Here is a 14,055-nt window from a genome sequence, read left to right on the forward strand (position 1 = left end):
TGCTCTATTACCAACAAGTTGAATTAGAAACTTCACATCTTTTTATTTTTGATTTTTAAGAAATGGAAAAGTAATTACATAAACTTGTAAACCAAGTATCCACCAGATCCTGGAGCTGAAGATTCTTTGGGATGAGTGCTTACGTGTCAGACTGGAAGTAGTCAGTGGATCCAAATTCCCTTCATATTGAATCTTAGCTGCTTTTGTTAATTAAATGATCAACATTAAAAGTAATTTTTTGCTTGAGAAATGTCTTGAGAAGCTTCTTTTCCAAAATGTCCAATTTGATATTAGGGTTAAAGTCTCACATTTCAGGTTTCCAAACTTTGGGCAAGTTTTAAATTTTTCTTTAGTTTATAATCATCTTGATTTATTTTTGTTTTGTTTAATTTCCATTAACATCTCGATTTCTGAAATTGATCTTAGATTTCTTTTGTACTTGGGTACACTAGCAGCATTCTTATCTTCTGTCTCTGGAATATTTGGTGATTCTTGCTAGTATTTCTGGAATGACAATTTAATATCATAAAACGTAATAAGATGACTGTTATTCTTTCCTTCTTATAGAATAAATTTTGGATATATATTTTTTATTTATCTTTTGAGACAGAGTCTCCGTCTCTTGCCCAGGCTGGAGTGCAGTGGCATGATCTCCTCTCACTGCAAGCTCCACTTCCCGGGTTCACGCCATTCTCCTGCCTCAGCCTCCTGAGTAGTAGCTGGGACTACAGGCACCTGCCACCATGCCTGGCTAATTTTTTTTTTTTTTTTTTTTTTTTTTGTATTTTTAGTAGAGACGTGTTAGCCAGGATGGTCTCGATCTCCTGACCTCGTGATCTGCCCGCCTTGGCCTCCCAAAGTGCTGGGATTACAGGCGTGAGCCACTGCGCCAGGCCATATTTTATAGGATAAGTTAACTGTAGCTAAATTTTGACACTAAGAAAACAGTGACACAGTAAGATTTTTTAGTAAGAGGGAGGTCACTGGAAGAATGTACTATTGCAATAGAAGAAAATTAATATCCATGTGTTTTCTTTTCTCTGGGTCTTATTTTTCCCATGTGAAAAAAAGGGTTGTATAACTGATTGCTGAAGTATACTATAAGCCAAATATAAATATATAGAGATATATAGATAGTATTTTACATATATATATCTATATATGGTATGATGTATAAATATTACTATATTACCAAATTATATATAATGTTGGTATCTGATAACTATAAAATTTAGGTGCAAAAAGAGAATATAGAAATATAACTCTTTAATCTTAACTTTTTTCTTAATTATAGAATGTTTTAAACAGCACTAGAAAATGCCATATTTTATTTTTTTTAATTATTTGTACTGATAAGCAAAAATACTAGAATCTAGCATGTTTGTTGGTTTCAAAGCTAACTCTATTTTATTTCCTTATTTCTTGCATTTGTTAGTCACTGAACTATTAAAAAAAGTGGTGAATATCAATGTTAGTTTCTCCAGGAAGATTTTCTGTCTTCAAAATGTTAAAATATTTTCTGCACATTACTGTGGTTTTTAAAATGACTTCTATAATCTCATATTCATTTATCATATTCATGTATCATGAGGTCCTCTTTTTCTGCAGTCACACAACCTTAGTCTAACATAGACAAAGTTTTTTAGCAATAAAAAATTTGTGTTTATATCTCCTCCAGCTTTTTAAATGCTTAAGACAGTTATGGTTTTTTTAATTATGTCCAGTTTGACATACAGAAGTTGATGACAGAAGCAAATAAAGGTCCTACTAACCCAGGAAAATATAACATCCATTGGCTCACTTTATAACCCACAATTTCTACAGATAGAAAATACAATAGTCAATATATTGAGCTGTTACATAGCCAGAGATTTCATTATTTCATCAATCATCTGGATGTCTTGATACTTCTAATATCCAATCATAAAAAGTTCTTTTTTAATGATTTTTAAAGGTGTATACCATTGAAGAATCGGGGCTAAACATCCTGGTGTGGTCAGTGATTGGAAATAAAAGAATGGGATGGACATATGGCTATGTGCCTCTCTCCAGTAACAGTCCGTTTAAGGTGGCATTTGAAGCTGATTTGGATGGAAATGAGGACATCTTTATTGCTCTTGATGACATCTCTTTTACCCCAGAGTGTGTGACTGGAGGTAAGTGATTCTTTCAGAAAATGGGAATAAGTATTTGTTTTTAGTATCTAAATAGACTAAAGATTTGGGAATTTCTGAGGAATTACATTTATTTCTGGGTCCAGTTCTATTTACACATGGAAAAGAGTCATATATAGTAAGAAGTAAAGTTTCTCTGCCTGTGAACTTTGCCATGAAATTTTCATGTCTTGTAGGCAACAAAATAACTTTGCACTAAAGTTGTTTTAGAAACCCTGAGGAAATTTTGTTCGGTGAATGTAGCTTTATTTTCTGCTTTCCTTATTCCCAAAGGTTCACAAGAACTGCACAAGGCAAAGGCCCCTGTGGCTACCTATTATCTTCCAGACTGTCTTCTCCATCTGTATTAAGCTTTTCCCTTCCCCAGGCCACGTTCCTTCTCTTAACCATTTCTATTGTACAAGCTAGAATGCTCATTCTATTTCAAAAAGAAAAAAAAAAAGTTCTATTCTAAACACCTTTTCTAAAAAAGTCACCCCTTTAACTGAAATCTGAATTTCTGCTGTTTAAGATGTTCCCCCCTAAGTGGGGCTGTTTGTTCCCTTACTGAGTCTTCCATTTAAAATATTAAATAGTAGGGTCATTGTCTTTCTAGCTACTCAATGCCTCTTTAAAAGTGGTTTTGTTGTTGTTGTTGTTTTTTCGTAACACTCCTACTCAAAGTTTCTTTTCTTTTAAGGCCACACATCTGAATTTTTATTCTTCTCATAGTTTTTCTCTGGATTCAAAATCCTGGGCAATTTCAACTTCAGGTGACACACCCTATCTAAAACATCAACTTCTTTGAGTCTAATAACCAGTGCGAACCTGCTTCCTCAGGAAGTCACTCCCATAGTTAACATTCAGGGCCTGAGCATCCCCTTTGAAATCTTAAGATTAAAAATCTCATATAATCACCACTTTCTCATCTTCATTACTCCTCCTAAACCCATTTTCTAGTAACATTAATAAGAAAAAAATATATATTCTAGATCATCAAGGCCTCCTGGTTTTTGGGGTTCCATAAGCAGCCTCTTACTTTTTCCCCCAATAATTATAGATTTAATGATTAACACCTTATCCAAATCCATTCGCATTCAGAATTTTGAATTCTATTATGTTCTATTTCTTAATTTTTTCACATGAATTTGAATAGTATGTGCCAGGCAATTGGCTAAGCATTTTGCACATGTTAATACATTTATTTATCAGCACACCCCTGTAGATTCTAGATACATATTCATATAATGATATGAATAGATTATTCAGCTCAAATTCTGCCATAATAGCTTTATGATAAGTAAACTTATTTACAATAAATTATAATTTATTTACAGTAAGTAAATCTATTATTGTAAATATCTTCTACATCTATATTCATATAGTAATATGAATCAATTATTCATCCCATATTCTGCCATAATGGCTTTAATCATCTTTGCAATTGAGGTCATATAACCATCTGAATTTTCCAAAAGTGCTGCTGGTCATGCTAGTGGGGACCACTAAATATGCTGGTTTATCACCTTAGCTAGGCCTTTTAGGGTCCCAGATGCATGAGTTTCTCATTTCCTGGCACCAATTTTCTCCAGCAATTCTCAAATTCTCCCATTTCTCCCTGGCATGTTCTTTACTTTGCTGGTATTTTTGTGTCCTTTGAATAGAATAAAGCCATTTTGTGATAAATTCCTTTAATTTTCTCGTTTTCACCTCCAAATGGGCCTTCACCTGTCTCCAAACTCTTTTTCTCACCATTTATCTCAGGAAAAAAAAAATCTCCATCTTCCCAAGCATGAATATATATTTTTAGAACATTTGCTTTCTCAACTTCTTTCAGCCATTGCTCCATAAAAGTCTTCTGTAGCTCGTGTCTTCAATATCTCTTCTTCCAGTCATTCTTGGCTCTGTCTTTTATATATATATTCCATAATATGTATATATATTATAAAATGTATTATTATATATTATATTATTATATATTGTTAATATTATTATATTATATATTAGTAACATATATTAACATGCAGTCCATATATAGAATTCCATATTTATCATTATATATAATTATATATATACTGGAATATATATTTATATATATTTCTCATATATATTATTCCATATGTATATAATGGAATAATACATAATTATATGTATTTTACTAATTTTGAGCTCCTCAAGAGCAAGAGAAGCTTGAGAGCTTGTATTCCATCTCCAAATTCTAACATAGGGCCTAGGAAATGTAGCCTAAGAAATTACTATTTTTCAAAATAACATACTAACAATGAAAACTGATTGTGTGAAGAACAACCTAACATTCACTAAAGTATAAAGGTTCATCTTTCCCAGTGTGTTATAGAACAGACTTTCCTGTCAAGGACGGTTTAAAAACAAAACAAAACACTAAGACCTTTGGTATTAAACCTTGAACTTTGTCATTTTGTGTAATAAAAGTACCTCTCCCAAGCCCCATTCTCTCCTCCAAAATCCAGAGTCTTAAGGCATAGCTTCTACAGCACGACTTCATTATTGATTCAGGCAGATGCTTTTAGAAAATCATAAATTAAATCAGTACTCCTCAGACTGGGGTATACAGATATCCACAGCAATGTCTTAGGGATTATGCAATACCGTGAAATAAATCTGATGTAATTCATTGGGTTTATCTGAAGATTTGGCGAGAAAGGTTAAGTAATTTATTATGTGACATTTGAAGTAAACTCAAATCTACTATAGAGGGGAATGTCAAAGAGAAAACAGAAAGCTTTAAAGAAATGTGATCCTTTAGCACTATTACTAATATCCTCTTCCCTGTGGTTTGTGGCACTATGGTGGAAAATTTTGAGAGGTGCCTAATACATAATTTAGGCATTGAGCACCTATGTCATATAATAGCCAATATGCGTAATATATTGGTGAATGTGAAAGTTATAACCAATGCAAGATCTAAATAATACAAGAGTCTGTTGTTAAGTGTAGAAAATGGTAAAGAAAAGTGTGCAACCAATTTTAATAAGGTATCCATCAAAAAAGATATCTATGTATAAATCCTGAAAGATATACAAAATATAATATCTGTCTCTGAAAAATAGAAATATGAATTATTTTTCTTTTCTTCGTGGTATTTTTCTTCCATATTTTTAAATGTCTTCTTAAAACTGTGTTGTTTGTAATTGGGAAAAAATAATGATGTTACTTTATCAAGTAAAAGTATAAAGTCATGATACATATAATTATTAGAACCACATATTTTGGGTTAATTATTGTTTTAATCTTGCCCTAAATGAAGTTATTTGTTGGAATTATTATAGGGAACTATTGCGTAGATGGATTTATTTCTATTACTTTGAGTCTTGTGTTTTTCCAATAGTTATTCCTGTTAATAATAACTCATATCTGTGAAACTTTGTGAAATGTGAGAACAGATTATAATTAGTTCTTCTTACTTGCCAAAGTTAAGGAACATCAGGCAGAATAAACATTATGAGTGAGCTGTTCTGCTAGTAGTTCAGGGATCTGATGTTTCACTGTTCTGGAGCAAATCTTTATCCTGTGTAAGAATGAGTAATCTAGAATTAGTTTTGCCTTAGCAGTTTTTCTTCCAGTTGCCTTAACTTTCCAAATAGCAGCCAACGAAGTCAGACAGAATTTTTAGATGTTCAAGAAGGAAAAAAAAAATAACAATTATATATATGCCTCAGAGACATTTGGTAAAAATTATCTTTTAAGTGTTAGTACTTAGCAAGGAAAACTTCATTTCCCAGAAATGCTGGATAAAGGAAGCATTCTTTTTCACGTTAAATTTAAAATAGGTCAAATTTTGAGACATTCCTCTTTAAAGTTTTTATTTTGTAGGCTAAAAATCTCCAGAATATGTTGCAGTTTTCCAATGAAGTAGAGTTGTTAAAAAATGCAAGAATTCTGATAGTACAGGACCTACCACAATGAATGTTTACTGAATAAAGCAAGAAACAGAAATTAAATAGACTTTTTTTCAGTATTCATTTATGTGTTCATACTTCAGCCCTTAGGAAATGTGAAAAAGTCTATACCATTAAAACTACTAGCTTTGTTTGTCTTTCCTTAGTTAACTCAGATGAGACACAAATGAACCAAGGCGCCTGAATTAACAGATAGTTTTCTTAAGATCTTATAACAAAACATCCAGATTTGTATGTTGAACCTGCCAGCTTTCTGCTCAGGTCCAGATTAACATCCTACGATGAAAAATGGCAAACTCTCAACTTCATTTCAACCTTGTATTAGGTGTTTTGTTGTCATTTTTACCACCCCCACAAACTCCCATAATCAGAAGGAATATAGAACAACATTTGTCACCCCAAGTTACCTGCAGTTTTCTTTCCATGTAGAAGAGTCCACTAAAAACAGCAGTCCTATCCCCCACCAACCTTTACCTTCTGCATTATTACTTCTCTGTCCTACCTTAATTCCTTTAGGTTTCCCAGGGCAACATTTTGTAAATGAGACAAACTTGATGAAATAGAGCGTCTCCAGAAATTCTGAGTCAGCAGAAGAGTGTGTTTATTTTTATTGCATCTGTTTTCCTTAGCCATGTGAGTTTCCAAGAGAGAAATGTGTTTTCTGTTTTACTTCTATCATTTGAAACAAGGAGGATCTCATCTGTCTCCATGATGAAGAAACATTTGACAGCACTGTTAGGACATTGATACTTTTAACACTATATGAGAGGTTGTAAAATATTTGAAACAACAACGGCTTGAAAATACTGTGCATTTCTACACAGTTTTGTCAGGAGTTTAATAAGGTGGCAAATACCAATAGACACAACCCTATGGAGATTGCACCATAGCTAGGAAGTGGATTATTTCCATAGAGAAGTTGGCTGGTATACTGGGTAGAATAGTATCTCCTCAAAAATCCATGTCCTTTGCAAGACCTCAGAATGTGATCCCATTTAGAAATACGGCCTTTGTAGATGTAATTAAGATGTAAATTAACGGCATTTTGAAGTACGGTGGGCCCTAATCCAATATGACCAATGTCCTTAGAAGAAGAAGAGGAGAAAACACACAGAGAGTACCATGTAATGAAGGGAGCAGAGATTGGAGTAACTCATCTACAAGCCAGGGAATGCCCAACATGGTCAGCTAAAAAGAAGCTAAGAGAAAGGAGTGGAGCAGCTTCTCCCCAGAGTCTTCAGAGAGAGCAGGGCTCTAGCAATACCTTGAATTCAGACTTCTGGCCTCCACAACTATGGAAGCATAAATGTCTGGTGTTTTCAGCCATCCAGCTTGGGATACTTTGTTACTGCGACCTTAGAAAACTAATACAACTGGGAACATTGAACTCTATTTTATAGTCAAGAACTGGGTGCAGATGTTCATTACACACTGCTTCCTGATTTGCTTTCTGTCTCTCTTGTTTGCTGTCTGGGAAGGGACCCCACTGAGCCATGAGCTCTAGATTCTGTACAGTGGGCAGATGACCTTGATCATGGCACGTGTTCCTTCTGGATCCTGCCCCAGGTCAAGGTGGTTGGAAACCCTCCCTGGCCCTGGAAGCCGTTAAGGCTCAGACTCACATCACCATGGCCCTCTCCTAGGAGGGACTCAAGGCTGGCATGGCTCTGCATGGCAGGCATGGTGGATCAGGGCACCTACCCAGCTCAGCCAGCCTCTGGTGCCCCTTCCTCTGAGCCAGGTGGTGGCAGCAGCCCTGGGCAGAAGAGACAGCAAGGAAGTGGTCTCATGGAAGCCCAGTAGAGCAGAGACATGAGGAAATAAATCACATTTCATCCAACTTTAGGCAGGAAAAGCAGGGATTCGCCGCCTCCCTCATTTTCTTTCTCTTCCCAGAACAATCATTAAACTTTTCCCATGCTCAGCCACCCCTTTCCCCCCAAAAAAAGAAAAAAATCTTCATTACGCTTACTACTCATTGGACCTGATTTTTCTCATCCATGAAATGGTTATTGTCAGGATTTAGGAATATGCCTTTCCTAAGAGTTGCATTAACCACTTCACGCAAATGAGGAATCATTTTGAAAAACCTAAGAATAATTCTTAAGTGACCTAATATGTCACTTAATATTCTCCATTGAAACATGCTGCATCTGAAACTCCATTACATAAATACAATAAATAATGAGGTGCTACAACATGTTCAAACCCTGAGAAAACTCCAGTTTGGGAGATTAGCATTATGGGCACTTTTTCCCCACCCACCCTGACTAGGTTTTGTTGTTATTGAATTGAAAGAAAATAGACCTTCGGAGAGTGAATGCATATTGTAAAGAAAAGAAATGTCATCATAGGGCATCCTTTTTGTCTTGACTTGATAAATATAAGTTATTGGCAAATAGCAAGATGCCAAACAAAATAAAGAATAAAATTCGTAAGAAAGTCAAGGGGAATAATACAAATTCTGCTTCACTGCTGAAAAATAATAGCTCTCACTTCGTTAATGAATAGAGACTCCCATTCTTCTCTGGTATCTCTAGGCTTGAATAGCAAGTCCAAGTAACTATTTTCAGATGTAATCTCTTAAGCACAAGTTATTTAAAGGCAGAGATCTTTGTCAGTTGTGTTCAATGGTGTATTCTATATGCCTGGATGAGTTCCTGTTATGTAGTAAGCATTCAATAAGTATGTTGTATGACTAGAGAAATATGTTGAATGAAGAGATAATTAAGTAAAAGTCACTATCAGATGAATTTATATGTTATATGGCACCTCTCTCTTCATACTCACCAGTGACCTCAGCCTCCAAAGTTGTTCTCAATTTCATGTTTGGGGAAAAGAGAGATCGCGAACAAGAGACAGGCAGAGAGAAAGAGAGAGAATGAATTTTGTGAATAGTCTAGCAGGCTCTGTGTGGTGTATCAAGTGATAGAAAGAGAACCACTGGAATGAAATTTTGGAGAGCTTGGTATAAACTATGGCTGTACCATACTTGTACAATTTTAAGCAAATCATTTAAACTCTCCAGACCATGTTATATCACTGGGGAAGTGAAATAGATGATTGCTTAAATCCCTTCCAACTCTGCCATTTTATGATTATATGATACTGGATTTGGAGGAGAGGATTAGGGAAACAGAAGGCACAGGGCATGACATGGGAGAGGAGAAAGTTCAGAGAGAATGAGGAGGGAGTTAAAGGAGATCTGAGAATTAGGGCAGCGAGGTAAAAGTAGAAATGTCATTGCAGTTAGATGCAGAAGACTTCTCACTACTGGGCGTGTCTTTGAATTTAAGTTTGCCATTCATTCAGTCAATACTTGTTGAAAATCTATGTGGTGCCCTTGAGTTGGATTGGAAAGACAGGTAGGAATGTAGTAGTGTCTACAGCTCTCAAGGAATTTACAATCTAAGAAAATACTGCTATAATGATGCATACTTGAAAGTTTAAAGTACAGTTTGTCCTTAAACAACATGGGTTTGAATTGCCCAGTTTCACTTATTTATGGATTTTCTTCAACCAAATGCAGATGACAAATGCAATACTCATGGGATGCAAAACCCACATATACAGAGGACCAACTATTGGTATAAGCAAGACCCAGTAGGGCTAAACAAACCCCCAATTTGTGGCATTTGTCTATTTCTTTGGTATAAATACTCCCAGCATGGTTGATTTCAAGCTGTGCATGTGACATCACTGAAGGTGATATTAAAAATAAATGCTCAGCACAGTACAAGCAGTCTGCTACACATAGTGTCAGAGGAGTGAGCCCCAGGTTCAACAGCACCACCTCCCTCCCAGCTAGACAGTGGAATGAAAGTAAAGGCCATGGTTCACACACACACACACACACACACAAACACACACTTACTCAGCATTACTAATAGAGATTATTGCCAACGAGCAATAATTTTTTTCATAATAAGGATATTTGTACCTTTTGTTTCAGTTGGTAAAGAAGACCTCAAAAATCTCTTGGTTATGAATAATAAGAAAATGCCATTAATGTCTTCAGTGCCTGTGCATACCTTTCTAAATATCCACTTTGAAACCAGTTATTGTCCACTGCTCCATATCCTTACTCTCAGTACAGCTCAGTCAGCAAGTTCTATAAATGTTGCCACCTTTTCTTCTCCCAGTTTCTTTTTACTGCCCAAATTCTCATTTGAGACCTTATGATTGCTCATCAGAATCTCTGTAATGGCCACATAACTGATATATCTAATTTACTCACACATATACAACTCCCAAATTAGTCCTCTAGTACCAATTATGTTGTCATTTCCAGAAAGATAGACCACTCCCCTATCTTACCATAATAGCCCAAAGAATATGTTATTGCAAGCAACAGAATTGCACTTGGGCTAACTTAAGCAAAAAGTAAGTTTACTGAAAGGATATTGGATTGCTCCAAAATTCAGAAGTAAGGCTAAGAACCCAAACCAAGGACATGAGCAGGAAGCAAGTGAGGTTGACAACATTCAAGGGTAAGACTGGCTAATACCACTGCCTTCAAGTAATAGCTTTGGAAGCTGAGCTATCTACCCCTCTGACATCACTATGAATAATCTTGAATGCTCCCTATGCCATTCCTCTGAAATTGAAAGTGCTGGTTGGAGCATACCACTTCCAATCCCAAGTCGTATTTCCACACTTCAAAGTCACATTAAGTTACTCTATCATCTTCATTTACACAACATGCGTCTCTGGATGATAGCAATTCTTATTCTCATTGTATCAGAATTAAGCTTGAAAATTCTGCAACATTTGTGCCAAATTATAATATTAACCAGCAACAATAAACCCTCTATGTATACTTTCGTGTTGTATAATATAGAGCAAATGGAAGGGAAATTAATCAAAATACATAAATTCATACAAGTTATAAAGAGGAGAAAAATGCTAAGTGGTTAATTGCCTACTAAATAAGTTTCTTATTCTTTAGTACACCTACTGACTTGTCTGTCTCTGTCTATAAAATGATCCCATCTAACAGGATCATTTGTCTTTCTCAAGTCATTACCCTTATCCCCTCATCTCCATGATTTTAGTCCTACCACTTCTCTGGCTGAGAAAGCACAGCCCTTTATCTCCTCTTGTGTAAATCCTCCTCCAATTTCAGGGGCAGAGCGAAAGCTGCTTTCTTCATGAATTTATCACTAATCCTCCCCACAAGAAACCACGCTCTGAGATTGTCTTAGTCTTAACTTTGCAGTTCTTCTATAGTATATCTTTTAAGGTGTTGTTGATATCTGTAGCTTTTTCTCTGTCATTTTTAGTTCCTCCTCATTGAAAAATCCACATTGTCTTTTTTTTTTTTTTTGATTTGGCAAGAATGAGTGATCTTTAACTTCAAAGTTGATTGAGAAAAATGTAAAATAAATTTCAAGTCAATATATAACATAGAGTAGGTATGTATTGTATGTAATATAACAATTGTAGATAAATTATTTAAAACGGTTTTAATACAAGTGTCATTTTTATGATTTTGGTTCAGTTAGTGATTCATAAGGCCTCGTTTTAAAATGAATAGTGATAAATGTATAAAAGCCGAAAGGAAATGATTACCAGGCAATCCTGATTCACTTATTGGATTATAGAATATTATTAGATTTTAAATCTATTATTGTGGGTCATGAAGTCCTTACTGTTTGTCAAAAGATGGGTTAATTCCTTTTTGCTCCTAGAAGGGATATTAGATTTGAAGGCAAAAACATTAGAGCCAGAAAATGCCATTAAATGCTAATACCAGGCAGGCTTACGGGAGTAAAACCTGGATTCCCTGCTTGTCAGCCTTTGGAGGAGTCTGCCTGTTATACTAGGAGGTGGTTCTTACTTGGTTGCCTGCTGATCATCAGGCTGGAAGGAATTTTGTTGAATTAGGAGGAGGAACTCCAGATGACAACCATGGAAAGATCACTCTCAGTGTGAACTATATTCCATTAGCTTGAATTTCACAAGTGTCTCATCCAGAACTCAAAGATAAAACACAAATCAGTGTCCCAACACTCTGTCTTAAAGATGAAGCCTTTTATGTGAATGATGACATTGGCCACATAAACACATATGCATTAATATATATGTAACATAACATATATATATAATAAAACATAACATGGTAACTTAGTCATTTCACAACCATATGGAAACAATAATCAATTCCTAAATTCCTGGTCACTTTTGGAAATTATAACCTTTGCTGACTCTTATTTTCACTCAGAAAAGCTCAGCATCCAAATGTTTTACCAGGCCAAGTATGTCAGAGAGATTCTGTGGGCTTTTCACAGCCAGGGTCAGTCTGGCCCTGTTTTGTTCTCTTGGGCTATGAGAGGCTACTTTTATTAAGATTTTTCTGATTCCCTGGAACACATATGTTGTTTGCTGGAAAGCATCCAGACTTTATAAAAACAAGTTCATTTGTTGCCTAAGAAATAGGAGAATGCAACACTGTTTTACTTAATAGTCTAAGTTTTAAGAAAAGATTTTTTTTTTCAAATAGAAAAACAAGAGACTTTCCCACAATGACCAGTTTTTGTTTTGTTTGTTTTGCATTAGCATCTTATTGATGTGTAACAATATTTCACCCAGAAAGGACCAGTTGCTATTTGTAGAAATAGCTGAAAATGAGGGCCTGGGTGGGATTCATGGTTCAACAAACAGTGACTTTGTATACATATATGAGTTTTCATTTTTCACCAGTGTAAAGTTGCTCAAAATAGAAAGCATGGGATTAGAGAAATAACCAGCTTCCAGGTACAGTGGCTCATGCCTGTAATTCCAGCACTTTGGAAGGCTGAGGCAGATGTAACACGTGAGGTCAGGTGTTTGAGACCACCCTGGCCAACATTGTGAAGTCCCGTCTCTACTAAAAATACAAAAATTAGCTAAATGTGGTGGTGCATGCCTGTAATCTCAACTACTTGGGAAGATGAGGCGGAAGAATTGCTTGAACCCAGGAGGCGGAGGTTGCAGTGAGCTGAGATCATGTCACTGCACTCCAGCCTGGGGGACAGAAAAGAGTTGACAAGCTCATGGCTGTTTTTTTTTTTTTTTTTTTTTTTTTTTTTTTCCCCACAGTACACATGACTAAGCAATTTAAAGACCAGTCCAAGAACCAAAATATCTAAACCTTGTGTTTTGCCCTTCCTTCCTCTTCTGATGGTAATGTAACTCATGTTATGCTGGTGAGATGTGCGCCCTGTCGGTTTCCATATATACATCTTTTAGCTTACATCTTCGTACTTGAGCCACCCAGTTCTGACCAATAATCTCCAAGAACACGTGTTATATAATGGGACGAGATAACCCAACACAACTTAATCTAATCACATTTAGTTGTTTCTATTAGGAAGGCAGAAATTCATGTAAACCTCTTTCTTTTATAAAATAATGATACAGTCGTATACAATGCTCTAAAGTTTAGGTTAAGCTACTCATTCACATTCCTCAAAAGTTACTCTTCCGTTAAACATAGCTATGTTTGTCTTTGTCTTCAGTGCTGATCACTGTTAACTGGAAGTTATGGTATCACAGCCACTTGTTCTATTTGATTGCATCATAAAGTAGTTGAGATATCGCACCTGGAAGGTCTCTAATAGACAATTGTAGAATAATATCTGAGTCTTGAGTGGTCTTCTCTAATGCCCATGTCACTAAATGATTTGTCTCTCATTTGACCTTTCTAAGACAGATAAAACTGTTGTTCCCAAAGTGCATGTGAAATTTGACACTTCCTTCACTGATAGATTGTCTAAAACTCCTAGAATTTTTTTATTGTCTATATTTACGGTATGTGATGAGAGATGGCTTCTAACTCACCATTCTCGGCCTTTTATACTAAGAGAAAGATCTGATTATGTTTTGGTACCAAAGCACCTGCTCATAATTTCTGTGAGTAACAGCTTTCCACTCATAGGACCGATGATGATTTTCTCTTTCTCAGCCCTATATCAGCTAGCCAA

General features: G+C 35.5%; 1 protein-coding gene across 1 annotated transcript in view; it reads left to right on the forward strand.

The window, feature by feature from the left end:
• The window catches only part of MALRD1 (MAM and LDL receptor class A domain containing 1), a 631,174-nt gene that overhangs the window by 465,485 nt on the left and 151,634 nt on the right, over positions 1 to 14,055 (forward strand). The window contains 1 exon segment of the mRNA XM_063780496.1: positions 1,955 to 2,156. Within this exon segment, the coding sequence (XP_063636566.1) occupies positions 1,955 to 2,156 (202 nt within the window).

The sequence above is a fragment of the Pan troglodytes genome, chromosome 8, assembly GCF_028858775.2.
Source record: "Pan troglodytes isolate AG18354 chromosome 8, NHGRI_mPanTro3-v2.0_pri, whole genome shotgun sequence".
Lineage (NCBI taxonomy): Eukaryota > Metazoa > Chordata > Mammalia > Primates > Hominidae > Pan > Pan troglodytes.